Source organism: Blennius ocellaris (assembly GCF_963422515.1).
Source record: "Blennius ocellaris genome assembly, chromosome: 6".
Classification (NCBI taxonomy): domain Eukaryota; kingdom Metazoa; phylum Chordata; class Actinopteri; order Blenniiformes; family Blenniidae; genus Blennius; species Blennius ocellaris.
The window spans coordinates 4,601,814-4,618,839 of NC_137655.1; the positions used below are offsets into that span (position 1 = coordinate 4,601,814).

The 17,026-nt window shown below is 40.3% G+C and overlaps 1 protein-coding gene across 1 annotated transcript in view; it reads right to left on the reverse strand.

Moving 5' to 3' along the window:
* kcnh3 (potassium voltage-gated channel, subfamily H (eag-related), member 3) overlaps positions 1 to 17,026 on the reverse strand; it is a gene marked incomplete at both ends in the record, with an annotated part of 146,479 nt that overhangs the window by 38,816 nt on the left and 90,637 nt on the right. Inside the window, 2 exon segments of the mRNA XM_080498123.1 lie at positions 2,913 to 3,052; positions 11,055 to 11,189. Coding sequence (XP_080354249.1) covers positions 2,913 to 3,052; positions 11,055 to 11,189 — 275 coding nt within the window.

The window sequence follows — 17,026 nt, forward strand, 5'->3', positions numbered from 1 at the left end:
TAATACATGTTTATGGTAAAGTTGCATGTTTGTATTTCAGTTCCTGCCTGCATACAGACTTGTATTTGCATTTAATAATGCACAAAGAGTTCTTCGGACTTCTACGTGTGTGAGATTGGTTTGATACGTACGTAGAGGCATTGTGAAGCTGCCAACAGCGCCAACCTGTGGCCACCTAAGTGAAGTTGTAGGCTGCATTTCTGCCATTTGTCATGTAAACAGGCCCGAGACGTGTGCACGTCAGGAAGGACCTGTAAATGTCCGTCTTCACTCTCACCCAGCAGGATTTAAATTTCCTCTTACATTTTTTGTATTTGTTTTGCCCTCGGTTGTTTCCGGAAGGCTCACGGGTTTTGGTCAACCATTCAATCCTAAGCGAGGCAGCCTTGTAACCCTACATGGCACTAAGTCAATTCTAAGTCAATGTCGATGTAAACGTATTCAGCTAATAGGACTCGGCTTGCGTCGTGGGTCTTTTGTCGAAATGCTGTCTTGGGCCAGGTGCGACGTCTGAAGGCTCCACCAGCAAATATTATCACTATTCTAACTATACTGGAACATAGGGAGTCCTCTAATGCAAATATAGGCTGGGAGACAGAATCAGGCTGCAAAGTAGAGTTTTATTGCTAAAACCCGGAGCCCCGATCGATCAGTGGACACAAAACACTCGCTCTTGGTTCGTCTCTTAAAAACATGTCTGAGGGTCCGCCCTCCTTCTTTTGACCACTCAACATGGGCTGGAAATAACCGGGTCTTTCCGTAGCGTGTTTGGGAGGCCCCTCCTATCATATTTTCACTCACGAAGCTGTTTTAATGGTATACCTCTTTTGGTCTATTCTGGGTTTCCCCAAGCTCCTATAGAGGACACAGTTCTAATCGCCCAAGGCTGCTTCCTGATTTTCAAAAAAACATTTATGGGTCTAATACATTGTTTTGGTCAAACCAGCATGCATAGTATGTTTGTTTATACACACATTTACAATATAAAACAAAAAGGGTAATTATTCAACACTTGACAAAGCTGAACCTGTAAGTCTAAACTGAGGGCACATGACCCAGTATACTTCTAATCTTGTCTCTATTCCAGCAGAAGAGCCAAAATCCACCTGTAAAAAAAAGCTCCTGTGGACGTGAAGACGGGGACAATTTACGAGTCACACTAAACCCATGAACATACAAACCTGCGCAGACAGAAACATCGTCACGCAAACCAAGATACAGACGCGCCAGCAGGCCGTTTCACCACGACGAGAGCGCCACACTCCTCCAGCGCCGCCGAAAAGGCATTGAAGTGCACATTCAAGCCCTCTTACTGTACCGCATGTCAGGTTGAATCACAGTGTGTCTGGAATCTCAGTAACATGATTACAATTCCCCCTCTTGATGTTAAAAACCCGGCCAGAAGAGAAACTGTGTCGCTCATTCCAAGGCGTGTTTTTTTTTTTCTTCCCCAACTAAAGTTTAAACTCAAGAGTTTGGAAGGAAGAGATCAGAAAATGAGGTCACACACTTTTGGGAACAGTTTGTCTCTGCACTTTGTGGATACTTAAGAAAAATGGCAGCATCCGTTTCAGATAGATGATTAAGGATTCACAAGTTTCAACAAATATATATATATTTTTTTTACAGTTGTTTTGACTTCAAAAAGCTTGAAAGATTTCTAATCGTAAGACTTTCACCTTGATAAAATTCACCTCTTTCAAAATGCTTACTTAACAATTATGTTAATGAAAAGGTCAAAAAATTCATTGCGCTTGTTTTTTGTTTTTTTTATACATATCTAAAAAAATAATGATCCCTAAAAATAGAAAGCCGCTCACTTAGTGAACTGCAAACTGCAAAGGTCTGCATGTTTCTTTTTTTATTCTGCTGTCAGCTGAACGAACGAGGAGTCTTTTTTTTTTTTTTTACCCCAAAGTCAACTTTTCGTGTCCTTGGTACCATCTGTCCCCCCCCCCCCCCCCCCCCCCCCCCCCCCGGGCGGCTGCGGCGCTGCAGCAGACCTGCAGCGGGGTCACTGCACAAACACCGCCGAGCCAGATGACTCCAACTGCAGCTTATACGGTTATCGTATTCAACACCAACCATTTCTCCGTCACACGGCCTGCTGTATGACAAAGCTTTTTAACCAAAGTTGTTTTTTTATTCAATCAAAGTTATAACATTCAATTCTTGCTGAATTATTATTTTTTTTTTAATTCTAATTTGAAGTCAAACTGGTTAAAATGAACAAACTTTAAAAAACTTCTTTTGTATTTCAAGCAAATAATTTACACCATGATGTTTTGAAGTGGAAAAACTGAAAACTTCCGTTTGCGTTTCGGGGGTTGGAGTCACTGAACGTGCAACTTTTTTAAAAGAGGGAACTTTTTGAAAACGCGCCGACATCCATCTCCGTGAAAACCGGGGGAAAACGCATCTCAACGCAAGTGCGAAACTTCTCTGAAACAAAAACTGTAAACTGATGCGTTTTCACGTGAAACGTTGTCATGGAAACGGTGCCTCAAAGCCCTTTCTTGTGATTCACAACACTGGTTTCTACTCACCCTGGCGAAAAATAGATATATATCTTCAGTGCATTAAAAATCTTTCTTTGGACTTTAGAAACGCCTTAAAATCTTAACTTCATTGTAGCAGTTCATGCTGACATTCGAATTTATCGGATGTTTTAGTGATTGCATTGACCTGCGATAACATTTATACCATGTCAGACCTGACCCATTGATACTTTTTGAGAATCTCATCGAAGAAAAAGAACCTTCAGTGGCTCTTTCCCCCCCACCTCCCCACTCCCTCCTCCATTTGGAGGATCGAGAGAGAGAGAGAGAGAGGTGGTGACTGAACGACATGGTGAAATAAGCTGCAGACACCCTCACAGGTGAAACCGGCAGACAAAAGGGCGAGACACTCACGTTGTTGATCTTCAGCTTGCTCTTGTCTTGTTTCTGCAGGTGACCCGACAGGTGATAGAGCACGGCTCTGCTGCGGCGCCGGTTTGCGTTGAAGCCCGATGGCCGAGTCACCTGATGCACCTCCAGACCCGTCTCCTCATCTGTGGATCAGATAAAAAAATGTTGTTTTTTTTAAAAATCCACACTGAGCCACAATCAAGCTTGTAAAAACCCAGAAGTTGAGACTTAAAACCCGATCCTCTGCAGGTCGAGTGGAACAGAGACGCGTCGACCCCCCTGCGGCGGTAAACCTTAAAGCAACGCGACCCGAACACCCTCCGACTTTGAGAGCGTGGAGTCGACGTCCACGTGTCGGTTAAGCTTCCGCGCCGGCATCAGGTATGATATTGATGTGTTGTCTAACTTACAGGCCCTTTGATTGACTCGAGGTGTTCTTAAGGTAGAATCCGATAATATGGATTGAAATGCAGAGGTGTACGATAGGACAAAAATCAATATTAATGACCCACACTCTCACTGTTACAGATCGAGCGCTGGTTTCCTGAGAGGGAAAAAAAAAAGAAAAAAAAAAGACGTAAAAGGTCAGAAATGGATCATATACAAGCAAAGAGATTAATTTTCTGTCAAGACATCATCCAGGCAGGAAATGCATTGTTTACTTTATTTCCCCTTTTCATTTCCTCCCTCAATTGCTCCCCTCGTCCACGGCGCGACGCGACGCGACGCGGCGCGGTGCTTACAAAGTGCCCACCCGTGTAACAAAATCACTCTCATTCCCAGCGACCAAATTTGATTTGTTTCTAATATCGGGGAGCGATTTCACGCAGTGTTGAGTGTTTCTGCCTCGGTGGCCTCAGCCTGGTGCGTCGGCCCTGTCTGGGTTTACACCTGTTCCAACACATTCAGACAGGAAAGAAATAAACAGGGCGATATTAGTTTCATGTTTGATAGCTTCTCCCGATAAGTCGTTGGAAATTAATATCAAAACTCCAAATGTCATCCGCTCTCACCGGTACAATTTTTAAAAAACACTCTTGAAACTGTTTACCTCCGCCAAGGAGGTCATGACATCACCTGCGTTTATTTGTCTGCTTCTCTGTCTGTTAACAAGAAATCTCCAAAACTAATGAGCTGGTGTTCATGAAAATTGGTGCACAGGTGCTTTTTGATCCAGTGGTGGTGATCCAGATCAAAAATAACTAAACAAATGTTCAAATTCTGTCACTTTAAATGACAAGTGCATTGTGGGAAATGCAGTATGGAGCATGTTTTGGCTTTGGGAAGTGTAATTTATTGTTGTCCTGTTGCGCTCCGGTGCTCTACTGTAAAGTCCACAATAAGCCAGGCTTCGTAACTATGGCAACCTGGAAGCAGGTAAGAATATTGTCTCATCTTGTGTTCTTTCAATCTATGAAATAAAATCATGGGATCACCAAACTAAATAAACAAATAAAGAGAGTTGATCTGGAATGTGGAACATGTGTCATTTCCCCCGTGTCCGTGTCTGCTCTTATAGCCACGGTCAGAAATCTCTGATTGTTCTTTTTTTTTAGTTTAAAATGCTCCGCGTCAGTCAAGTTGAAAATGGAGAAAAACCTTTTTGAAAATCATCCAATCCCATCTCCATGGAAACGCAACTTTTCTTGCTGATACTGCACACCGTAGTAAATACTTCTGCACACGAATTGATGGCGAATCGTTCCCTACCTTTCCACATTGCTGTTGTCATATATCGTATTGCCACTAGAGGGAGCCGTTGCTCTGAGAGTCCTGCTCTCTATGGTGGGATTGTAAAGAGCTAATAATAGCCATCAAATTGGACAGGTGACATTTGATTCAGCCGACAAGCTGCAGCCTCACCCCCCCCCCAAAAAAAGGAAAAAGAAAAACTTAACCGAAAACTAATGAGCACAATTTCCAAAATGTCACGGTGTTTCTTTTGAGGAGACGCTGAAATAAAACGCCACCGTGACGAACAGAGGCGAAGGAGATCATCGACTCACATTCAGCTTCCGCATGTCGGCTAGAAATGGCATTTAGCTGCCAGGAGGTCGATTCTTAGAGATCAGGAACACCGAGGCTCTAAAAAGATCTGCAATATGTTCCCCTGGTGTGAGTCAGTGAAGGAAACAAGCCGGTCTTACATGTTAGACCATTAATGAGGCCAGTTTAACACAGTGAGTCAATGCCTGAACCTGCTATGCCTGATTATGAAGGTTTAAAAAAAAAAAAAGTTTTTTATTACAGGCGGTTGTTGACTGAGGTCAGCGAAGCCCTCGGAGTCACTCCATCTTGGATATATTTCCTTCCTTCTGCAATAATTGTGTTCCCAGCTTTCCGCCGCTCTCCTCCACTTCCATCTCGCCGACTAATTCGGCGTTTCGAAAAAAGCCACGTCACGCTGAGCTTAAGTGGCAGAAGTGAAGCGTTCAGCCAGTCGCCAGTCTCCCACCGAGGAGGTGAAAACGTGAACGACTGTGTCAACAACATCTTAAAGTTTCTCTTTTATTTTATTTATTTATTTATTTATTTATGTCCTCTTTCTCTCACGTCACGGCCAAAAACGTTCTATTGAAAAGGATCCAGCCTTCCCTCATTTCGCAGCTCGAATCTGAAATGCAGTAACTCAGGTGTTGGGTTAAAACACACCGAGAGCGAATAAAAGCAGGCTTCAATCATTTCTTCAATAATATAGTCAGGCAAGTGAGCGAACTCCCAGGCGTGGGGAGGGAAAATTGGGTAAGTGATTACAGGCAGGTGTTAAGAGACAAACAATCTTAAAGAACTCTCGGCGGTCTTCGTTGTTCCGCTTCCTTTTGTGTTTGGCGTCAAATCGTGAAATTATAGCACACGGGTCTGACGAGGCTTCAGCCGGGAAGGAATATTACTGCCCTCGTCTCAATGTCCGTTTAATGAAAAATGCGTCTTTTTTTGTGGCATTTTTGTTTCAGAAAAGTTCCACGTTCACATGGCAACGTTTTGAAAAAGACGGCGGTAAGGCAGGAAACGATTTAGTTGGCATGCCGGGCCACTAGTGGGGGTGCTGGTGTTTGTTTTTGTAACGCTGCAAACAGTAACGATGACGAGGACATTTGTATGTACAGACGACGAAATCGGATTGAGACAAAGCATAATGTTTACTTTCTATTTGACACTGGTCTACCTTTACCTAATTTATCTTCTATCTTTTGTGTGGCTTAATTTTCTTTATTACTATTAATATTGTCATATACTGGGCTGCTTTCATTATTGTGATTTTTAGTTTTATCCTTGCGATAAAAACAGTCGTTTTTAATGTACTTAAAGCAGAGTTTTTCAACCTTTTTTGAGCCGAGGCACACTTTTTTGTTTGGAAAAATCTCGAGGCACACCACCACCTGAACATTTTTAAATTTTAAACTCTGTAAGCCTCTATTAACAATATAAAGTCATTCTCATCAATGCTTTATCAACAGGAATCAAGTAAATGCAGAAAAAAAGTATTTCCCAATTTCTTTTTTTTAATTTTTAGTCACTCAGTGTGAAACCTGGACCTGATAAATGAACACAGAACTGAGAACCTGGTTAACGTTCTTCCTTTTCAAAAACTTGTCCATCACTGTCACTGACACAGTACTTTGATACAAGATGGTAGCAGGAGGTGGAGATGAACCACACTGACGTCTGTCAGTTTCGATTTCACCGGCAAAGTTCTGTGCTGCCATCTATTGGCGAAGAGTATTTAAACATGATTACTCTGCAACACACTGTCGGCTGTGAGAGCAAATGATTTTTAGAAAAAAATGCGAAATTGGATAATTTCCCACGGCACACCTGACTAGATCTCGCGGGAAACACCAGTGTGCCGCGGCGCAGTGGTTGAAAAACACTGACTTAAAGCATATTCTATGTATAACTGTTGTGTGTGTGATGAATAAAGGACTTGACTTGACATAAGAGGCTCCCACCATTGGTGGCGCCACGTTGCCGTTAGACGAGAGTGCGTACATAATGTACTCTACCCTGAAAAGTCCGCCGCAACAAACTCCAACTATCTGACCGTTTTTCGCCAATATTGCTTGTTTTAGCAGCACTTTGGTCCAGAAGATGATCTCAGGCGGTTATTTTGAGGACAAGACCTTCCTTCTTTGAACTTCTGTCGCTGTGAAACATACATTTTCAAAGCTGTAATCAAAGGTATCGCCATGATTTTTTATTTTTTTTCCCCCCATCTCTCCTCTGAAACATCACTAAAATTGCCTGACCTGAACTGCTACTGTGAAACATGGAGCTCATAAACTGGGGGTGCGGAATCGAGTTTGACTTCTGGAAATCACTGAATCAGACATGACAGACGATGTAAGTTCATATATGGTGGGAATTTTAAAAAAATGGGATCATAGGTTCCACTTCCATTTTGACCAGAAAAAGCGTGTGTGATGCTGTCGGTTGGTGAAAAGCTCAACGTGGAAGCTTCACTCGGAATCAGTCAATTCTATGAAGACCCTCTTAATGTCAGATCGCCGTTAAAGGATACCACTCGTCTGTTTTTTTTTTTTCTTTTGGGACAGAACGTACTCATCTTACCAGATTCTAATTAAATTTTGTGACGGAACTTTCCCAAATTTAGAAATTCATAATCTGTCCTTCTGCGTTTTAATAAGAAGCCTGGAAACAAACTGACATCTGCTCTTTGGTTTAAAAAAAAAAAAAAAAAAAAAAAAGCTCATTGGGTGTGCTTTATTCTAAAACAGTGAAAAAACACGGTAAACACAAAGAGGGGAAGTGAGATATTGAAGATTGCACAAATAAAGAAAGAAACATGCACACGATAGTGTGTATGTGACAAAACTGAGTTTACAGAAGTTTAATCCGAAAACGGAACATTTGGAAGTTTCTATGATAATTAAGTTCATGTTTATAAGCTGCAATGTTTTTTGTTTTTTTTAATGTAACAGTGGCTCAAAACCACCAAGTCTTTCCTTAAAATAATCTCCAGAGTTGATTTTGATCCTGACAAACTTTCCTTTTTGTGGACATTTTCTACGATTGAAGCGTATCTTTATTATTAACCTAAAGATGGATGTTTCTTTGATCGTTATCACTATTAACATTTCAATCAATCAACATTTATCTATAAAGGTCTTTACAACACTCAAGGTGACCAAAGTGCTTTCCAGTAAAATCAGACCGTAAAAAGATTTTGAGAATATCCAGAATATAAAATTTAATTAAATAATTTTTTTTTTTTAATAAAATAAAATAAAATAAAATAAAATAAAATAAAATAAAATAAAATAAAATAAAATAAAATAAAATAAAATAAAATAAAATAAAATAAAATAAAATAAAATAAAATAAAATAAAATAAAATAAAATAAAGAATAAAGACAAAATTAAATAAAACTAAATAAAATTAAATTAAATATCACCATATTTCTTAAAAGCCAGTCTGAATAAATAGGTTTTGAGCCTCGATTTAAGAAGGCCAAAGTCGGTAATGATGTACCGTCGGGGGACAGTTTGTTCCAGAGTCTGGGAACAAATCTAAGAATTCTTCACATATCTTTCACAAATGTTTTTATTTCCAACAATAATGTGACTTTGCACAGCTACAGGATTCAGTAAGTCAGTTTCAAACAGGGTTGTCAAACATTTTTTTACTCAAGGCGCCACAAAAAAGCTGAATTTCATCTTGAGTCAGTCTTTCTTTGTTGCGGAGTGTACGTGATGGAAATGTCGATATTTTCACAAAGCCAAAAAAAATCACTACAGAAAATTACTGAAGTGTCGACATGAAGCCAATTTCAATGAAACCTTCTGGTGTGAAATACAGTGAAACGTCCACAGACTCTTCTCCTGTAGCTACGTTGCACGAGGGTTTGCTTTTACAAACTCCCCCTGACAGCGTTGCTTTGAGGCGAGTCGGAGAGCAACCAGGTTGCCAGATTTCGTGGCAGAATCCCCCGATATCTCAGCTATCGTCTCAGTGTAGAGTTGTATCCCCACTCCTGAGGAAGTTGTCAGAAAATCAATGTCTTGGTTGGATTGGAGCCTCTGGCGGTCCGATTTTCTCCCCCAGGATTTATGTTTGAAACCCCCAGATTTAGATAAACTGATAAAATCAAGTGTTTCTTCAGCCTTTTGTTCTTCACAATATGGCTTCACTTATATGCTGAAGCTCCTCCTCTGAGCTAATTTTGGTACCATTACATATGGAACGCATCTCCAATTGTTTTTCACTTTGGATTTCTCCATGACAGCTTTTGTTGACCGCCTCCAACAATCTTTATTCATGTCCTGTTTCTCCTCTACCGTCCTTCCTTCCTCGTGTCGGTTGGCGAATGTGTGTCTGCAGTTCTTGATTCGACATCGCCGTCGTGTTTTGTCGAGTTTGTTTGTCGTGTCTGGTGTATCTCAGCACCGATTCTCCACAAAACACACTGCTCTCATGTCTGTCTTTGGAGTATTTCACACTTTTCTCAATTTGGAATTTGGAAAAACATTTTTTTTTTTTTTAAAAAGGAGAAGAAAAATCAAGTTGGTTATTTTCTGTGCCTGGCTGCACATAGATAAGAACTGATCAGAAAATCAGTTCAAGCACAGTTGTAGCAGGAGTCAGAAATTAAAAATGGAGCCATGATATTGCTAATTGCGTCCATCGTGACACCGAGAGGACGCAGTGACTTGAACAAACTGAACCTGACATCAGTTATTGAAAATATCTGTGACTGTTCAAAGAGAGAAAAAAAGAAAAGAAATCCTGCTCTTTTCAACAAAATTGCAAGATTAAAAATGGCCTAAAAAGTAGAAAAACAGAGATACGAGGTGCTATCAGGAGCGCCCCCCCCCCCCCCCCCCCCCGCCCCCCCCCGACAGGCCGGCACAGAGGCTGCAACACCACGACATTTATAGATGTCACCGTGAGAGCTGGAGAAAAAAAAAGAAGAGAAAAATCCTGCCAGATAAAGTGAGTCCTCGTCTCCGGAGTATTTCCAGCACGGCAACACAAAACACAAAGACAGATTCAAAGGAGAGGGAAAAAGTCAAACCGATGATCTGATCAAGTGTGAGACTCTGTGGGAGAAGCAGAGGAACACTTCTCTTCCAGGAAAGAAGCAGATACTGCAATGGTACAAAACCGCTTATTATTATTATTATTATTATTATTATTATTATTATACTTGAAATCCGGTTCATCCTCACACACTTTGGAAACCTTCTATATTAGTCATTTAATTAAGAAATGTATGTTTTCTTTAAAAAATCTTTACAGTTTTCTTGGTGGTTCGTCAGATTGGAGCCTCTTGCAGGCCACAGGCCTCATGTTTGACACCTCCTGGTTGAAACTGAAGCCTGAGTCACGATAATTTAAACTGGATGTAGAAAGAAAGAAGTATTTCTAATACCTTTAAGTGACAAGAGTGGTGTGAATCTTTTCAGGTAAGTGATAAGAGTCAATAGATCTTGTCAAAATTGTATTCTAAAGACAAAATTCTTACATTTATTATAAGAATCCATTCATTGATTTAAAGTGTCAAGGTGTAATGGGATTTATTCGAAATTGATATACAATACTTTGTTTTGTAAATACTTCGAGTTCCTAGACAGGAAGTACGTTTTAAAAGGTCTCATATAATAAATAAATCCGTGTCAGAAGCCCGACAACATTGTCTTCAAAGTGTATTTAACCAAAATCAGCCTTGGTCCTGAATTTCAGCCGGTCTAAAAGTCCCTCTAGTGAGCTGGACTGAGAACAGGCTGTGTGCGTGTCTGTACCTTTAAATGCAAATGAGCCGTGCCGGAAACAAAAAGTTGCCTGCTCATGATTTTACAGGGCGAAGCTCATCGATCTGTGGGAGGGTCAAAGTGAGTATCCACTACTGGAGGGGGGCGTGTTCTCCTCACGTGATGTCATGAAGGGAAAATCCTAAAAACTGCCTGTCTGACCATTTAATTGTGTTTCCAGTGTGTCTTGTCTTCATATTGTGTGCATGAAGTATGACACATCAGCAACACACCTACAAACATGCAGACGGCGCTTACATAGAAACTCACGCCCCCTTTCAGTAAACAGGTCTTCAGTGAAATAGCAACAGAGCCGCTCTTCTCTGGAGAAAACAGAGTTTTCTGCTTTTCGGTTTTAATTCAAATAGTCCTTACCCATGTCAGGGCCCTGCTCCGGATCCTGGTTCTTCTTCTTGTCTGTGATGTCTTTGTGGGACACGAGGAACAGGACCACCTCTCCTTTCTCATTCTTGATGGGGACGATGTCCAGGAGACACCAGAACTGAGTACCTGCAGAGCAGACAGACACTGTCCGTGAGGCCTGGGACCTCAATCAATGAATCAGTCATTCGAACGGTAAATTAAATGGACTCACTAATGACAAGAGGGTTTTTCTTTTATTTGAGTGGGATTTTTTTTTTCTCTGAGCAGAGACAGGTAGTTTTATTTACTTAAATTATGAAAAAAAAGTTCTTGACATTGCAATTACAGGGGTAAAAAAATAGAAAAAGTAAAAGTTTTAGGGGCATTTGAAATGGTATACATGCATTATCATTACATCTGTGGTTAATTTGGTCTGCAATTAATTTTTTTTTTGACAAAAATAATTGAAACAATTAAACAATAGCTGTTTAGGCACTAATTACTAATAACCTCAAAATCTGTTATGCGTCCTTTACTCACAGACGAATCTGGATCACCTTAGAACCCCAACAGCAAACTATCATTTGGCCCAGCAGAGTTAGTCCGAAGCCAGCCTCATAAATTGACTGATTAATTGTGATTAATAAGTCCGATTTTCATTTAATTTGTCGCATTTTTTTCTTTATTGTTCCCATTATTAATGTTATTAAAAGAAACAACGTTTGCTACTTGAGAAGTGATGTAATTTAAATTAACAAACTGAGCAGCCGTCACGTTATTTCAACACGTTTATCTCCTCTGTCAATAAGCTCCCTGCTCATATAAAGACCACAGACTGTGATTTCTCCTTTTTTTTTTGTCGTCTGCCACTGCTCTTATGGCGAATGCCCCGCCATGTCTGAACTGGAGCCATTAATATAAGAGCAGGATGACAAAAGGACGATCTAATCATCAGACGGATGGGTCCAGGAATATCACACAATGCTGCACGGGCGAAGCTGGACACACTAATTGCAGCATTAGTTGCCCTGCGCACCGAAGCAACATGTGAGGCAGTGATAAGAAAATCAGACTCACTACTTTGGTTCCAATCCCCCCGTGATTTACCCGCGGGGCGTGTATAATTTAATATACAGCCTTCACAGAGGCTTCAAATCAGACGCTTCGGAGAGGAAAATTTGTATTGTGGCATTTGTTTTCAGTTTCGTTTCAGAAGAAGCTTTGTAATAACGCTCTGAAAGCGATTTCCGTTTCCATGGAAACGGCAGAAAAACCCAAAAATTATGTAGCATGTCGGGCCACGAGTGGGTGCTGTTGGTTGCGTTTGTAATGAAAACACACACACACACACACACGCAGCAGAGAACAATCGTCTCGAAGCGTTAATCTTTGCACACGGACGTTCTAGTGGACAGACGGCCAAGTTGGATTGTTTTTACAGTGACTGTCAAAATAAAAGTACCAAGAACATGGACTGGGAGTCATGAGAGTCTGGTTTCCGCCATTTTTGGCAACAAAAAGTATTTTTTTGTGTGTGTGTGTGTGTGTGTGCTTGTTTCCATGGAGACGGATTCTAAGTGTTTAAACAAAGTTGTGTTTCCCCTGTTTTCACAGAGACGGAGAGCTTAATAAAAAGAAATTAAAAATTCCACCTTGGGAGCCATTTTTCAAAAAGTTGCATCTTCGGTGATCCCCGGTCGCCGTTGTCGTGTAAACAGGCACCAAAACACTGCTTTCCGCTAGAAAACTGGGCCTTAAATGTCTACAAAGACAAAGATGCTCACTGGTGTCATGTGCTGTTTTCTCACTGCTTTCTCCAGTTCTCTCCATATTACCTCCATGACTACTTCCCCTTGTGCAGTAGGAACACTGGATTCCCTTCAAAGCGCCACACACGTATGGCTCTGCTGAGAACAGAAAGATTCCCCTGATTGCCTCGCCGGGAGCTCTGATCAATCTCCTGTCCGACCGGCATTGTTAAAGCCTCCTGTCTTGTGGCGTTACTCCTCAGAGGAGCCTCGCAGGTGTGGAGAACTTCAATGGAGTGTTGACGTTGTAAAACCTTGACGGATAAGTTAGAAAGCAAAAGCAAAAAAAAAAAAAAGAAAATGTCCATTCATTCTTATTGAAGACATACAGACATCAACTTCCATGCAGGAGCCCCTTTGTCCAACAAAAAGATGATTTCCACTGCAGATACTGGTTTGTTTAATGGTTTGAGTCTCTTGCTGATGAACAGGAAAAAAAAAAAAGAAAAAAAAAGATGAATACTGCATGAGCGAAAGAAAGTGACCCGCTTGTTTTGTGTTGCATTAATGCAAGAAATCAGGTTAAAAACAGATGTTTGGATATTTGTCTTATTCACCTGGACCCCATGACTCACGGCACAGCCGGCCGGCTCCGGGACGCCGTAGATTGTTTTCCTGCAGCCGCCGCACATGTAAATAATGCATTTGAACAAGCGGCGGAGAAGCCTCAATTAAAAACATGAGGCCGAGCCGGGGTTTGTCCCCGTGTGACTGGAACACCACAGCGAACGACCGCAGTCCAAAGATCACACGTTCTTCGCCTTGGCCACGTAATTAGAAATAAGGTTGATGGAAATTATACGAATCTGCGGGAATAATTCAATAGCGGCGACTATTTAGAAATCTTTAATTTCTTAAAAATCACGTCAGATCAGAATTTTTTGTTGAAATAAGCGGAAAACTATTTGAATTCTCAGAATTAAAGAAAGGATGCGCCGATACCACACTATATTGTAGACTTGTACACTTTACTGTGCAAGAACTTTCCTCTTTAACTAATATCACTTGAAATAGTAAAATTTGTTTTTAATCAAGACCAATTTGTGTCCTAACCTTGAAAATGTACATGGTGGTTTTAATTACTAGTTAAAGGAGGAGAAAATGTCTTAAAAAAAAAAGGGGGGGGGGCTACAATGTTATTTTTTAGTATGATGGACCAAATGTGCCAAAATTAAATATATAAATACAACATTAAATAATGAATTGTGCCAGTAGTTAATTAAAATTGGAATTAAATATATAAATATGTCATTAATTCAAATTTTATGTAAAAAAAAACAACCTATTAAATAGAAAAAATAGAATTAATGAAGCAGTGCAACACCATGAAATAATTAAATAGTGAAATAATAGGTTGTTTTTGTTTGCATAAGAAGAATTGGTATTTGAATGAATTATTGACACATTTATATATTTAGCTGACATTTTTATTAATTAATGCCACATTTAATTAATTATTTCATAGTATATTTATTTATTTATTTGCTTCATTTTGGCACATTTAGTCCTCCATATTTTTGAGTCGTTGGGAGCAGGAAAATTAGTTTTAGAGTAAAATAATCTTCCAGAGATATCTGACTGGAAGATGTTGGCATGAAACGCTTCAAAAAAATGTTCCACGTTTGATTTCTGCAGCCACGATCTGGAATGAAATCTGCACACGACATGGAGCTGCGTATGCTTTTCCATCAGATGTAGAAAATAATAAATACTCTCGATTGCATCGGAAATTTGACGCCATATTTACAAGGACATAAAAAAAAAAAAAAAGGAACTTCAAAGAGAGATATGTTCAGAGAACTATTTTGGTCCAGATCCATCAGAATGAGCAAAATACATCTAAGTTCAGGGACGTCGTTTTCCTGAATTCTATAAATCAGCGGTGTGAAACACACTTTAATTCAGGGGGGCTTGCATTCATCGGGGAAATACGCTGTGTGAAACTGCTTGAAGTTTGTGTCGGGAGGGAAGTTTGCTATCAAGTCGCTCGTTTCACAAAATCTTCAGACTGTGTTTTTAAAAAAAAAAACTCCCGGGCCGGCGATGTGGGACCCACTGCTCCCTGTGTCATTTACACTCTAAACACAGTGTGAAGTTTTGGTAAAACTCCAGTGTGACTCGCCTCACACTTCCTTCCTGGTAAAAAAAAAAAATAGTATATTTGACATTTTCCCACCATTTCTTCTTAGGTATATCTATTTCTTTCTTAATGTTTGATGAATCTTTATTTACTACACTTCAAACGCCCCTTTAAGAGCTCGGTTCAGCCCGGTTTGTGGCTCCAGGCTTATTTTTCTTGGATTTTCATCCATTTGAATATTGGATCATATGAACGTCATTCAGAATCTGTTGTGGAGAAAATGTTTCTGAAACTAAAACGACGCATTTTCACTTGGAATGTTGTTGCGTAAACGGGATCTGCTGGCTGAATGTGAGGCCGAGCATAATTCTATGAGTTTGAATCAGACTATTTGATTATATGACAACATTCCCATCATGTCATCACCTTTTTTTTTTTTAATACTATCTTTGCGGTGTAAATTTGTCGTATTGTTCCCCTGTACTTAACTGACGTTTTGATTAAAAGGCTTTTCTGCACGGCAAATAGTAAGTCGCCTTGACATGAATTTTTTTTTTTTTTTATGATTATGTACTCAGGGAGTCAAAGGCAATTGTGAATTTGTGCCCCAGGCTGTGAAAGGAGGACTGTGCTGATCTCGCCTGCAGGAACCGCTAACGTGTTAGCATGAGCTCGTGGCGAGCTGATAAAAGCTCCCCAATGGTGATTTTTGGTGCCTTTGTTCCAAACAGGCTTTTATACCCTTATGTTGCTCTTTGTTATGGGCTTGTATCTCAGAGAAGCACGTGTGTCTGCTGCACCCCCCCACCTCCACCCCCACCCCCACCCACTTCTCCTCCATCTCCACGTCCCCTTATTTTTCATTCCACTGAGCTTCTCCCTTCTCACTCTGTTTTTCATCATCAATACCAGCTCTAATTCATTAATAATGAATATAGTGAATGAATGAGAGGCTGGGTTTTTTTTTCCTTTTTCTTTATCCCCTCAGGAGTTTTCATTTTCTTTTGTTGCCGTTACCCTCGCTCTCTCTTCCTATGATGCCCTCTCGCATGCCAAATCAATACAAGTCACTGGATCACTCTCAGAATTTCAATCCAGTGGTTCATCAAAAGCAGGGGTGTCAAACATGAGGCCCGGGGGCCAGAAGCGGCCCGCCAGAGGATCTAATCCGGCCGCCATGTGATTTTTTATTATTTTTTTTAAAGTATAAATATGAAAACTGACATAGGCTGATCTAAAAACACTAGTTCGGCCAAAATGACATTCAAAACCAGAATTAATTACTACATCTGTGGAGGTCACACAACGCAACACCTTTCACAATAAAGGTGTCCAATTTATGTGAAGTGATACTTTAGACACGTAAACTAAATTTTTTTTTCCAGATGATGACAAATTGTTTTAATCCTGAATAAAAACATGATATCCAGATACAGAAATTGTGTTTTTTTTTTGCAAATATAATATCTGATTAACTTTAATATGTATATTTCAGAATAGACTGGCGAATTCTTGCAGTTACAAAAGGATCAAAAGAAGGAATGACTTTGGCATTTATCTATATCTGCAGTTTAACATGTTATGTTTGACTTGTTGGGCCTCCAGAGGTCAGATCAGGTTGATGTGGCTCCTCAACTGAAATCAGTTTGACGCCCCTGATCTAACGTCTTTTCCTGGTGGGTTTCAGGTCAGGGTCGGCCGGACGACGTTCCCAAAAGGCAGGATGGCGTCTGCACATGAAGCTGCTATAACAACGCTCACACGACAACCTCTCAAGTGAAAACGCGTCGTTTTGAAAACAATGTCAGTTTATAGGAAGTTGAAGTTCGCCTGGTGTATTTGTGTAATGAAACCACACGTGCAGCAGAGCATCATGTCACTCTGGATTAAACCTTCTTCTTCTTCATCTACTTGATCTACTGAGCATGTGCAGAACAACTATTTACTCGGACCGTGGTAATCATGAGCCGTGGTAACTTTTCAACAGAGTTCCGTTTTCCTCCCTCGAGTGTTTTTTTTCTGAAAAGTTTCACCTTGAGAGCTGTTTTCATAAACATTGCATTTTAAACAGACGTGTTTCTGTTTTTGCGTGGTGT